The 14,532-nt window shown below is 36.2% G+C and overlaps 1 protein-coding gene across 1 annotated transcript in view; it reads right to left on the bottom strand.

Moving 5' to 3' along the window:
* Positions 1 to 14,532, bottom strand: part of ARMC3 (armadillo repeat containing 3) — a 93,280-nt gene that overhangs the window by 59,830 nt on the left and 18,918 nt on the right. Inside the window, exons 3-6 of the mRNA XM_058532565.1 lie at positions 8,990 to 9,115; positions 3,418 to 3,486; positions 3,001 to 3,176; positions 384 to 578 (exon numbers count right to left, since the gene is read on the bottom strand). Coding sequence (XP_058388548.1) covers positions 384 to 578; positions 3,001 to 3,176; positions 3,418 to 3,486; positions 8,990 to 9,115 — 566 coding nt within the window. The remainder of the gene's footprint in view (positions 1 to 383; positions 579 to 3,000; positions 3,177 to 3,417; positions 3,487 to 8,989; positions 9,116 to 14,532) is intronic.

The raw sequence follows: 14,532 nt of genomic DNA, 5'->3' as shown, positions 1-14,532 counted from the left end.
TATTTTAATCAGTAGCCTTAGTAAAGCAGATTACCCTCTATAATGTGGGGTAAATTACTCATTGCTTTTACCTAGAGAAAACTATGGCAGACAAAGTTTAAAAGACTAATTCTAGGCATTTCAGGAAATCTTGAAGAAGATCATAAACAAGAATTCAAAAATCTTAAATCTTTTAAACCAGAAGATTTAAACAATTGTTTTTAATAGCCGATTTAATCATGCTGATAAACTATGGAGCAATAAGCAAATTAGTCTATTATACTTAGTATCATACTTAAATATAATAAGCGTTCATTTAAAAAAAATTCTACAATTTGTATTTTATAACAATATTTAAGAGAGATACACTTCCTCATAGAGAGTTGACTGAATGTTAGAAATACCTTAGTCTCTAGGATCTTAATAAGGTGGTCCACTCCTTGATTCTCTCTTAGCATTGCCCGGGATTCCTTGTCAAGTGTAATAACACCTAAGGTTTTGAGAGCCAACAACTGAATGACTGGATATTCTGACTTCAAGAGATCTAATATAGAAGGGATTGCATTTAGTTCTTGAAGCGTAGTTCGACACTGAAAATCCTGCCATGAAATACAAACGATCAAATAAGTAATTTTTAGAGCAAAATACAGTCTCAAGAAGGGACAAATTCTATTTTCTAACAAAGAATGTTATAATTTTCCCATCTTTTATTCCAGATTCTCTTCCAAAACAACTCACAAAAATAAGCAAACCCTAAAATTGACAACACCAAAATATTCTTTTTATCTATGCAGACATTGTCAATAACAGGAAACAGACATGATCTATGATTTTTGCAGTATCTCTTGTTTCTTTATTATAGTATAGTAATAGGAATACAACAAATTCCTATTACTATAAACAGCATTACGATAAAATCTATGCATAATAAAATGCTTTTCACACTCTATATCCTGTTTCAAATAGTATTTGATAAAATGAAATGATGGCATCAATTCCTTATTATCTTCCTTCAGATGGATTGTTTATAAAATGCTTATACACACACAGTGCTGTTGGCAGGCTCTGTGCATGCAAATTTACATCAGGTTTAGTTCAGACACATGACCTTTATTTAAGACATTTACAATATCAAGGGGTCATTAGGGTCTAGGCAAGTTGCTCTGCATCGCATGTCTGTAATTCTGTGTGTGTGCGGGGGAGGGGTTGGTTGGGGTGAACAATGAAAAAAACAAGTTAAAAAGCCATGAAAAGTCCCGAAACTCTGACTGCTAAATCATGACATTTTAAATCAAATCATGGTAAATGTAAAATAGTATTAAAGGTGGAAAAGATCCCACTTATAGCTTAGCCTTCCTCTATCCATCCTTCAAGTGACCTCTAATATTCAGCTTCCTTTGGACATAAAAATTAGAGGTTGCTGTTTGTCTACGGGTTGAATTGTGTCCCCCCAAAATATATGTTGAAGTCCTAACCTTCAGTAACTCAAAATGTGATTTTATTTGGAAACAGGGTCATTGCAGATGTAATTAGTTAAGTTAAGGTCACAGTGGAATAGGGTGGGTATTTATGGTGTCCTTGTAAGATTGGTGTCTTTATAAGAAGAGGAGAGAGAGATGATAGAGGGAGAGATTGTGATGACGCAGCTGTGAACCAAAGAACGTCAGGGATCGACGGCCACCACCAGAAGCTCGGAGGAGGCAAGGAAGGGTTCTACCGGGAGTCACAGAGGGAGCATGGCCCTGCTGACACCTTGATTTCGACTTCCAGCCTCCAGAACCATGAGGGAATAAATTCCTGTTGTTTTAAGCCACGCAGTCTGTGGTACTTTGTTACAGCAGTCCTAGGAAATTAATACACTGTTATTAACTAGTATTTCTGTTATGAAGAATAGCGGAGGTTAAGTCTTCATTTCCATTTGATAAAAAATATAGGGAAGTAGAGCTATGAGGAGTCTTGGGATGAAAAACACAAACATTTATAGGATTATTTAGGCCTATTGGATGAGGTGACGTAAGCAGAGAAGGGAAACAGAGCTGAGCGTCCTCTTGAGGATATCTCTTTTAGGGAGGAGGATTGAAGGTAAAACCAGTGAGTGTCCAGCCACATGGCATTACATCCAAGGCCAGGAATGTATGCTTTTGCTGCCTTTTGGCATGAGCCCATTTGTCTCTCTTTTTGTATATAATTTGTCTAGATACTGTGCCTCTCAATGAACCCTCCCGTACCTATGCTTCACGATCTCTTCCTTTTACACTCTAATCCTGGCTATTTAAAATGGTGTTTTTGTGTTTTCTGTTGATCTAAAGAATGTGCGTGAGAATTATTCAGGAGCCTGAGCAGGGAAGGAAGCAGAGAAGTCTGTCCCCAGTGTCAGGGAGCTGACCTGCTGTGGGTGTGAGGGTGTGTGCATTGGGTTGAAGGATGGGGGATGGGGATGCAGAGGACAGAATAGGTGGGGGAGGGGGAGGTAGGCTGTTTCTTTCCACAAGGGAAAACAGCACAGTGAGATAGCATCTTGCAATTGTGAACCATGAGTTCTGTTCAACATACTCAACTCACTAGGTTTTCAACAGTAAATAAGTCTAATCCAAAATCTTGGTACACTGAAGAGGGCGTATTTTACATCCAGTGTGCTTAGATCACCAAGGTTATGTCAATAGGAAACTGCCCAGGTCAAACCTATTTCAACATGAGTATTAGATTTCCTGTATCAGAAGAAATACATTTTATCTAGTATAATGCCACCTTAATTTATAAGCTGTTCTATTCTTTTAAAATTTAAATATGCTTTTAAAATGCCCTTTCATGGGAGACAATTACTTATAAAATGTGAAAACTGAAAGTTATCCGCACTAAACTTCTATTATTTTTTTCCCTGAATAATAACTACTAAATAGTACTGAGAAGAACTGGTTAATCAAAACCGGTGAGTTCTTAAAAGCTTTTTCCTTTGGTTGATGGGGAAATAAATTACATAATCAGTTTTTGTCAAAACACATTTTTAGAAATTGCTCTTACCTGGGCCAAGTTGTAAATGCACTCAATAGAATTCTTCTTCACGTCAGGGTCTGGGCTGCTCAGCAGTCTAATGAGTGGCTCTAATCCACCGTGTTCAAATATTTGCACTTTGCTGGTATACTCTGCAGACATGTTTGCTAGGCAAAGACTAGCAAACTCATGGATAACTACTTCTTCTGCACATCAAAAATAAATCACACAAGTATGCTAAGTGCTTACTCAACCATTATTTTAAAACATGCTTTGAAAACCAAAGCTTCACGAATCTTACCTTGGTTGGAGCCCATCTTGGTTTGAGAGACTCTAGTGACAATTCACAATTGGTATTTCATAAACTATTTTCAATAAATAGTTTAATCAAATGTGAAAAATAAACCAGTCCCATTTTTTTGAAAGAGAAGTAAGATGCAAAATTACCTTCTGGAGCAAGTTGAGCAATAACAGAATTCATGACATCTAACTCTCTCAACAATTTTTTGACATCATCTACAAAAGAAGAAACAGAATATTAACATTTATTAAAGATAATAATAATAGCAATGTCTGTTGAATAGTCCCTCATAAGATAGGTTCAATTATTATTTAATTTTCCAGATAAGGAAATTGAGGTTCAAAATCACACAGCAAATTAGTGGCGGGGCCAGGTTTCATGCCCAGGTCTGTCTGACCCCAGGCAGAATCGAGCCCACACTCCTTGATCACTGAGCTATACTACCTTCCAAAACACTAGAAGAGATAACCATAGAAGTGCAAAATGTGCCTAGAACACCTATCAGTAAAGTTGAGTTACCGTGCCCTATACTTGTTTATCATATAGCAGCGCAAGGGAGCAAAATTTGCCACCCCAAAATGTGTCTATTCGGCATGAGGATTATTTTAGGCTGATTGTTTTTAAGAAACAAAAGACTCAGGAAGAGCTTTTACTTCCCCCTTAACTACCTAAAGGAATTTAGATAAAGGGCCTGTTCCAGGAAGAAGAGGTATCACCAGAGATATTTGCAAAGCATATGAGCTAGGTGTGGTAGACCCAGGGAAACTTAGCAGGGCCTGTTTGATCAAAGTCCTCTCTGTGTCCCATTGTCTCTGCATAGCATGGCAAACATTTGCTTATCAAATATTTGTTTTTTGCATCTTCCTGTAAATTGTTTTCCTCCCCTTTGAAGTCCCAGACTCCTACCCGCTTCTCCTTAGCTCTTGATGGTGAAGGGGAGGAGGACTCTCCTCTGTCCACTCTGGGTCCTTTCTGGCTGGGCTACAAATTAAATTCATTAAGAGATAGAATAGCAGGAGAAGAGCGAACAAAGCTTTATAACATGTCTACATGGGAGAGAGCAGAGAAACTGAGTAACTCGACAAATGGTGGAGGTTCGCATCTTAAATAGCATATTCAGATAAAGACAAAGGAGGATGTTAGGGGTGGGGGGAGTCAGCTATGGGAGATTACCAGAAAAGCACAGTAAACAAGAGTAAGGTTATTATGCAGATTGAAGGCCTCATCTTCCACACTGATAAGTCTCTACAGGTGAGGTTATCCCCGCTTCTTCCTGGTACAGAGAGGGAGATACCTTTACAAGTGGAGATTTCCCTTACAAATGTAAATGTTTCTTACAAAGGGTAACTTCTACTTTTACTTGGTTTCCAGAGCTTTGATAAGAATGGGCTTAGCAAGGACCCTCCCAGTCTATCCATCCCCAGAGTTATCTATGGTCATGGCCTGTCCTAGGGACAGGCTTTCTATCTTAAATTCTTTTAGGCAGTTAGTGGAGGTAGGGGGGGGAGCATCAAAGTTTCTTCCAGAGAAAATAATCAAGGTAAAGAGACATATTTTGAGGTGGCCAATTCTGATTCCCCACAATGGCATATAAGTTTCAATTGCCTGATTTCCAGTGGGCCTCATATTCTTATGTAGCCCCCATACATACGAAATTAAATTTGATTTTCTCCTGCAAATCTGTCTCATGTCAATTTAATTCTTAGACCAGTGAGAAGAACTTAGAAGGGAAGAGGAGAAATTTTTCCTCCCCTTCAGCAGTAATTTTTGTTTTGTTGGGAGGGCATTTTTAAATTTTTTTTTAAAATTTTTTGTTTATTGCAGTAACATTGGTTTATAACATTGTAAAAATTTCAGGTGTACATCATTGTACTTCTATTTCTGCATAGATTACATCATGTTCACCACCAAAATACTAATTACAACCCATCACCACACACATGTACCGAATTATCCCTTTCACCCTCCTCCCTCCCCCCTTCCCCTCTGGTAACCACCAATCCAATCTCTGCCCCATGTGTTTGTTTATTGTTGTTATTATCTACTACTTAATGAAGGAAATCATACGGTATTTGACCTTCTCCCTCTGACTTATTTCACTTTGCATAAGACCCTCAATATCCATCCATGTTAAATTTTGATTTTAATAAAACTTGTACAGAATGCAAGTAAGAATTACATCTTGTTTGCATTCCATTTAATTATCAGAAATGCCAAAAATGTTTAAAGATAAGTATATTGATTTTTTTTAAAGTTCATTTTTGTATTATTTATATGAGCCTAATTAAGGCTAGACAGGTATGCCCCTACTTCTTTCCTGCCATCCTTAACCCCCTTTTTCTGAGAAGTAATAGCTGCTACTTTAGTTTTTTTTTTTTTTTAATTTTTTGTTTATTGCAGTAACATTGGTTATAACATTGTATAAATTTCAGGTGTACATCTTTATACTTCTATTTCTGCATAGATTACATCATGTTCACCACCCAAATACTAATTACAACCCATCACCACACTCATGTGCCAAATTATCCCTTTCGCCCTCCTCCCTCCCCCGTTCCCCTCTGGTAACCACCAATCCAATCTCTGTCCCTATGTGTTTGTTTATTGTTGTTATTATCTACTACTTAATGAAGGAAATCATACGGTATTTGACCTTCTCCCTCTGACTTATTTCACTTTGCATAATACCCTCAATGTCCATCCATGTTGTCACAAATGGCTGGATTTCATCGTTTCTTATGGCTGAGTAGTATTCCATTGTGTATATATACCACATCTTCTTTATCCATTCGTCCCTTGATGGGCACTTAGGTTGCTTCCAAGTCTTGGCTATTGTGAATAACGCTGCAATGAACACAGGGGTGCATGTATCTTTATGCATTGGTGTTTTCAAGTTCTTTGGATAAATACCCAGCAGTGGAATAGCTGGATCGTATGGTAGTTCTATCCTTGATTTTTTGAGGAATCTCCATACTGTTTTCCATAGTGGCTGCACCAGTTTGCACTCCCATCTGCTACTTTAGTTTTGCAATTTCTTTTCTTGGTCAATTATCTTCATCTGTAAGCCAAAATTAGCATTAACAGAATTTTGGAAAAGTTCACCTTGCAGCAGCTGAAGCAGATGGTCTCTGGATGAATTCTTCCTCACTAACCACTGGATATACTTGGCTTTTACTGGACACCTTTTCCTGTGGGATTCAGGGATGTGCTGTTCTTCAACCTGTCAAAACTTCTGCTCTCTCTGTTTCTGTTCAAAATGGCTAAAAGAGAGCCAGCAAAATTGCAGCTAGCTATATGTATGTGAATAAGCTTGAAGCACAAAAGAATAATCGAGCTTCTGGGAAGTGCAGTGTCCTAAGGTGGTGGGCATCATTCTACAGTCAACATTCATTTAAAAAAAACCAAGTGTCATCTCCACAGGTTAAGAAATAATAGACTTGGCATAATACTCAGATCCTTCCAAGTGTTCTGGTGAACTATACAGATGTGTACCCTCTGGAAGAGTATTGGTATTCTCTTCTCACTCTTATGAGTCCAATCTATATTGTTTGGAAAGATTTGTGTGAAGGCCGTACCAAAGTCTATGTTTACATGCTTGAACAAAAATATTTCTGGCCTTTTAGATCTCCAAGGACATTCTCCATTCAGTATACAAAATAACCTTCCATATACTTCAAAGTTTCAGCTGCAAGACTGACCATGAGGTCAAAAAGATTCATGCACTGGGAGCTCTCTGCTCCTCTTGTTTCTCTGCAGGAAGAATCTGCTCCTACAGGAAGACGCCACCTTGCTGCATCTGTATGTGACACCATGCCTTGGTCTGCCCAAACAAGTTAAAAGTTTTCATCAGAGGATTCTCCGTGGCATGAAATTCCCTCATCTGTATGAATTTAGCCAAAATCTGTTCAATAACAGAGCTTGTAGAACTATCCACTAGACCATTTTCATATGGCTCAATGAATGATTCAGATTCACTGGCAGCTCTTGTAAATTGATGGCACAGTTGATCAATTTGTTAGTTTGCTTTTTGACATCAGATTGTTCAAAGAATCTTTCTTTTCTTGAGGTTAAATCAGCAAAAATAATGGATACTAACCACCACCATGACTTCGGGCAAGGAACCTAATCCTTTGAGGGTTCTGCCCTATTTTTAAAATGAGGAGTTGCACAAGAGGTGTTACAAAGTTCCTATGGTTCTCAAATTCTGTGTTGTGTAAACAGAATAAAACTTAAGAAGCTTTTAAATTTTCTCTTTTTTGGTTATAAATGCGTTCAATATGGCTCATTCAATATGGCAGAATTAGTATACAGGCAACCCCTGAGATAAATCTATGGAGCCCCCACAATACAAATAATTACTACCTTATTTAACTTCTCTGTGCGTCAGTTGCCTCATATGTAAAGGGAATAACAATAGCACCAACCTCATTAAAATGATTTAACATATAAACAGCACGTAGAACAGTGCCTGGCACATTGTAAGTGCTACAGAAGTGTTGACAATGTTATCATAATCTAGGCTGGTGGAACATCCACTCCCCAACTGTCCTCATCCTGCTGCCATTCCCAGAAATACTCCCAGAGCCCCCGCTTTACAGCACAGCCACCATTGAGCTCCTGCAGTTGTTACCAGAACCCCCTACACTAACAAACCCTACTGAGTCCCATCTGCCTCGACACTGCAGGGCGCTGTTCACACAGTCTCTGCAGCTGTGGCTGTAACGGCACAGACGCCACACAAAACTCTCCTTCCTCTTCTCTTCCATCCTCCACTCATAGCTGTGTCTGAAGACACTAACTCCTTGCTGGATGCCATAGAATAAGGAGACCCCACTGTCTCACACAGCGTCCAGAGAAAGTAGGGGGTGGGGGAGGGATGGGCAGGAAGTTAGGGGAGGAATTTGTGCTTGTGTTTTTGCTGAGAGGGGGAAGTATGACGATTTTAGTCATGTACTACGATAAAGAGAGACATGTTTATCCCAGCAGCCTGAGTTTCATGTTAGAATTCAGTCTCCACCAAGAATGTTATTTTTTATTATAAATTACGAGGCTTTGTTGGCTAACTCAAAAAGCTACCACTATAATTTGAAAATGACTTTCAAATGGAAAACTCATCCTGTTCATTAGTCAAGGACTGCCTTTATTGGCATGGTTTTGGTCAAACTGATATTCTAATAGACATAATGGCATATTTTAACTAATACTATTATTTCACCACATTAAATTTATGAAAATGTTCAAGCAAGTAATAGGTCTGATTTAAGGAGTAAATACACGTCTAAATTTATTTTTCGCAAAATATAGTTTACAGTTTCAAAAAAATAAATGTATCGAAACTCTTTACCTTGGGCTTCCTTCACCATGAAATACATGTGAAGTGTAACTTACATAAAGACAGACAAATTACATTATACTAACTCAAGGAAAACCTATTTTAATTTGAAGAGACAATGATTGCTCTGCCAATTTGTAAGATGGAACGTACTACACCACCAGCTTTGAGAGTTTTTCTGTGGATATATTTGCACATATTTTTATATTTTAAAAATATCCCTTAAAATAAGAAATCATACATTTTGTTGCATTATACTTAACTTTTTTATTAACATTAAAGTCAGTTTGAATAAAATTAAAACAAATTCCTTAACATTACATTTAAAAGAAGGATAATGTATTACACGAGATTATTTGATTATTTTTGAAAGTTGATTTACTTACTATTAGAAGCCAGGATCCCAAATATCATAGTAGCATTTCTTCTTACAATTTTGTCTTCATGGGTGAGCAGTTTAGTTAAAGGTTCCACAGCTCCAAGTTCAAGAAGGGTTGCTTTATTTTCCTCACCTACATCACAGGTAAAATAAAATCATGCATGGATATCATCAATCTCATCAAAACTCTTCTTTGTGTCATTCCAATTTCTTATTTGCCATCTGCCTTTCACATGCCTCTTTGCTTCCACATGTATTTATCTCAGAATAAACTTTAGAGCACAGGTATCCTGGACATTCCTGCTCTCCTTCCCCTGATGTTTACAAAGCTGGCTTCTTGTCATTCAGTTCTTAGTTCCACTGCACCTCCTCAGAGGGGTCTCTAATCTGTCTATCTAGTGTTATCACTACATGCAAGTCTTTCTCTCTTTATCCTGCTTTATTTTCTTCACACCACTTAAGGACCTCCATGCATTGTTGCCTCCTCCACTATAACTTAACTTCCTGTGAGGACAGATACCCTTTCTGTTCTATTCTCTTATATCCTCAGTGCCTAGCATGGTGCCAGTCAGGTACTGGCATAATTAATTGCATAATTTCCAACTTAATTATAAAAATTAATTAACACACACAGTCCCCACTTTAAGTTAGAGTGTGCGTGGTGGAGTTTGGGGGGCTCATTTTTCACCCAATGGGGTTACAGCTCCCATTATGTCACGCAAGATATGCCTGCAGCCAGCATGGAGGTGCACCCAGAGGCGAGCCGCCAGGGTAACTGGGGACCCCTTAACTGTGGCAAGAAGCCCCAGAACCAGAAGGTCAGGTAAGGCGAGTCTCACCTAACTGTGGAAGCAGTTTATCCACACCCTGATGAGAGGGATACCAGTCTACAAAGTCAGGAATAATGTCTAGGTCTGATTGATTTCAGCTTTTCAATTTCACGGGCTATGAAAATACAAATTTCACTTTCAAAATTAATTTGAGAATATAATAAAGTCACTAACTTGTTTTGCCTGTTCTGTCATAAAATTAAAGTATTTTGTACTTTAAGTTATAAGTTCATATTCTGATAACCAGTTCTCAAAATACTGACTATATCTTTTTATAGCCCATGGAATTGCCCTGTTTCTAAATGATCAAATCTGTCACCTGGTAAAAATATGTTGACATTTGCATTGTTGACTATTACAAACTTCCTTTTCAAGTCTTCCATAATATTTGCATTTTACTGAAATTCTAAAAGTTAATTTTTTAGATGAAAATATTTTGTCAAGTGAATTTTAACTTAAGATAAATTTTAAGATACTTATGCTTAAATAAAACTCTATGTTATATATCAGATTTTTATAAAAATTAAAATTTTGTCTTTAAATTTTCAGTCTGAGACTTTTATCATATAACAAATTATTTCTTCATTAAAACACATTTATCCCTATCATTTTTAAAATGATGGTATATATTCTAATTTCATGACTGGAGGAAAAGGATTTGCAAAACTAGTAACTTGTCTGTCACCTTTTATATCTATTTTTTATTCTTTTTTAACAGCTTTATTGAGATATGATTGAACATACTATAAACCATACATATTTAAAGAGAACAATTTGATAAGTTTTGACAAGTGTGTACACCCATAAGACCAATACCACCATTAAGATAATGAACATATCTAACTATGCACTATTTTGCATTTCCTAGAACTTTATATAATAGAATCACACAGTATGTACTTGTTATTGTCTGGTTTTGTTCACTCAGTCTAGGTGTTTTAAGATTAATTCATGTTGTAGCATGTATCTTAGTTCATTCCTTTTTACTGCTGAGTACTATTCTATTATATGGATATACCACAATTTGGCTGGATCATATGGTAGGTGTACATTTAACTTTTTAAGAAACTGTGATTGCACCATTTTACATTCTCACCAGCAATGTATGAGGGTTCCAGTTTCTCCACATCCTAGCCAACACTTGTTACCATCCATCTTTTTGATTATAGCAATCCTAGCAGGTGTGAAATGGTATCTCATCATAGTTTTAATTTGCACTTCCCTAATGACTAATGATGTTGAACAAAAGGTACTTTTTTATCATCCATATATCTCTTTGGTGAAGCGTCTGTTCAAATCTCTTGCTCATATATATTTTTCAATTTGGTTTGTTTTATTGAGTTTTGAGAGTTCTTTGTATATTCTGGACACAAATCCTTTATCAGATACATGATTTGCAAAACTTTTCTTGCAGTCTATAGCATATTTTTTTTTTAAATTACTAGACCTTTTTTTGAGCAGTTTTAAGTTTATAAAAAATGAATAGAATGTACAGAGTTCCCATATACTCCGTCTCCCCTCATCCCCCATTTCCCTGTTATTAACATGTTGCATTAGTGTGGTATGTTTGTTATAACTGACCAACCAATTGATACATTATTATTAATTAGAGTCCATGATCTACATTAGGATTCACTCTTCCTGTTGTACAGTTCTATGGGTTTTGAGAAACGCATAATGTCATGTATCCACCATTAAAGTATCATGTAGAATACTTTCACTGCCATAAAAATCCCCTATGCTTCACCTATTCATCCTACCCTCCCTAACCCCAAACTACTGGCAACCATTGATCTTTTCACTGTCTCCATAGTTTTGCCTTTTCCAGAATGTCATATGGTACTTAGCTTTTTCAGATTGACTTCTTTCACTTAGCAATATGCATTTAAGTTTCCTCTATTTCTTTTCATGGCTTTATAGGTCATTTCCTTTTATCACTGAACAATATTCCATTGTATGGATGTACCACAGTTTGTTTATCCATTCACCTATTGAAGGACATCTTGGTTGCTTTCAAGTTTTGGCAATTATGAATAAAGCTGCTATAAACTACAGGTTTTTGTGTGGACATAAGTTTTCAACTCCTTAGGGTAATCAAGGAGTGTGATTGGTAAATCATATGGTTAAGACTAAGTTTAGTTTTCTAAGAAACTACCAAATTGTCTTCCAAAGTGGCTATACTATTTTGGATTCACACCAATGAATGAGAGTTCCTGTTGCTCCACATCCTTGTCAGCATTTGGTGTTGTCAGTGTTAGAATTTTAGCCATTCTAATAGGTGTGTAGTGGTATCTCATTATTGCTTTAATTTGCAATTCCCTAATGACATACAATGTCTTTTTAGATGTTTATTTGTCATCTGTATATCTTCTTTGATGAGGTGTGTGTTCAGTGTAAATTTGATGAAATCTAGTCAATTCTCCTTTTATGGATCATGTTTTAGTGTCACATCTAAGAAACTTTTGGCTAAGCCAAGGTCAGAACCCAAGGTTTTCTCTTGTGTGTTCTAAAAGTTTTACAGTTTTAAGTTTTACAATTTGGTCTATTATTCATTATGAGTTAATTTTTGCATATGGCACAAATATGAATTGAAGTGCAAATTTTTTTTTGCATGTGGATATCTCATTGTTCCAGAACCACTTATTGAAAAGATTGTCTTTACTCCACTGAATTGCTTTTGTATTTTTGTCAAAAAAATTGTCCATTTATATGTGTGCCTATTTATGGACTGTCTATTCTGTTTCATTGATCTATTTGTTTATCTTTGAGCCAATAACACTATCTTAATTATTGTAGCTTTCTAATATTCTTAAATCAGATAGTGTAAATTCTCCAACTTTGTTACTTTTTCAAAATTGTTTTGACTATACTAGGTTCTTTGCATTTCCATATGAATTTTAGAATTAGCTTGTCAATTTCTACGAAAAAAAAACCTTGCTGAGATTTTGGTAGGAATTGCATTGAATCTAAAGATAAATTTGGGGAGAATTGAAATCTTAACAATTAACATCTTCCACTCCATGAACACAGTATATCTCACCATTCATTTAGAACTTCTTTAATTTCTTTCAGAAATATTTTACAGTTGTCAGTGTACAGATCTTTCACATCTTTTGTCAGATTTATCCCTAGGTATTTCATACGTTTTGGTGCTATTGTAAATAGTATTATATTTCATGTCAATTTCCAATTGTTTATTGCTAGTATGCAGAAATGCAATTGAGTTTTGTAGATTGATTTTGTATCCTGCAACTTTGCTCGTGTATTAGCAGTTTTTTGTACATTCAATAGAATTTTCTATATAAAAATCATGTCATCTTCTATAAATCAGATATAGTTTTGCTTCTTCTTGTCTAATCTGGATGTCTTTGGTTTCTTTTTCTTGACTGATTGCATTGATTAGAACCTCCCATACAATATGGAATGAAAGTGGTAAGAGCAGACATCCTTCTCTTGCTCCTGCTCTTAAAGGGAAAGCATTCAGTCTTTCACCATGAAGTATGATGTAAGTTAGCCATAGGTGTTTTATAGATACCCTTCATCAAGTGGAGGAAGTTTGTATCTACTCCTACTTTGCTGAGATATTTTATCAGGAGTAGATTTTGGACTTTATAAAAACATTTTTTTTGCATTTATTGAGATGATCATATGGTTTTACTTTTAAACAATATGATCTATTTCTTTCCTATTGCTGCTGTAACAAATTATCACAAACTTAGTGGCTTAAACCACAAATTTGTTATCTGTGGCCTGGAAGTCAGAAGTAGTAGTAGGTCTCAAAAGGCTAAATTCAACAGTATTGGTAGGGCCATATTCCTTCTTGAAGCTGTAGGAGAGAATCCATTTCCTTTTTTTTTGCAACGGACATTCCTTGGCTCAATGAGCCTCTTCTATCTTCAGAGCCAGCAATCACACTACTCCAATTTCTGCTTCCACTGTCATGTCTTTTTCTCCAACTCTGACTCTCCTATCTCCTTCTTCTACCTATAAGGACCCTTGTGATTGTGTTGGCCCCACCTAGATAATCCAAGATAATTTCTTCACCTCAAATTCAGCTGATTAGCAACCTTAATTATGTCTGCAACTTTAATTCCCCTTTGCCATGTAACATAACATATTCACAACTTCCAGGGATTAGGATGCAGACATTCGGGGGTTATTATTCTCCCTACCACACACAGTAAAACACCTTGATTGATTTTCAAATGTTAAAGCAACATTGAAATCTGGGGATAAATCTCATTTGGTCATGATCTGTTAGTTTTTTTATATATTGTTGAATTCAATTTGCTAATATTTTGTTTAGAACTTTTACATCTATGTTCATGAGGCACATTGGCCTGTAGATTTCTTTTCTTGTAATATCTTTGTCGATTTTGGGTATCAGGGTAATGGTGGCTTCATAGAATGAAGAGGGAAGTATTCCATCTTTTTCAATTTTCTGAAAGAATTTGTGTATAATTGGTATTATTTTTTCCTTAAGTGTTTGGTAAAATTCAGCAGTGAAAATATCTGACCTAGAGTTTTCTTTGTGAGAAGGTTTTTAACTACAAATTTCAATTTCTGTAATAAATATAGGGCTATTCAGGCTACTTTTTCTTTAGTGAGTTTTGGGAGTTTGTGTCTCTCTTTTTTTTTTTCTTTAAGAGTGAAGTAAGGTCAAGATGCCTTCCTTTTTTTTTTCTTTTTTGAGGAAGATTGGCTCTGCACTAACTTCTGT

The sequence above is a fragment of the Diceros bicornis genome, chromosome 36 (assembly GCF_020826845.1).
Source record: "Diceros bicornis minor isolate mBicDic1 chromosome 36, mDicBic1.mat.cur, whole genome shotgun sequence".
NCBI lineage: Eukaryota > Metazoa > Chordata > Mammalia > Perissodactyla > Rhinocerotidae > Diceros > Diceros bicornis.
Note: the sequence above shows the minus strand (reverse complement) of the source record. Positions and strands in the feature narration are given on the sequence as shown.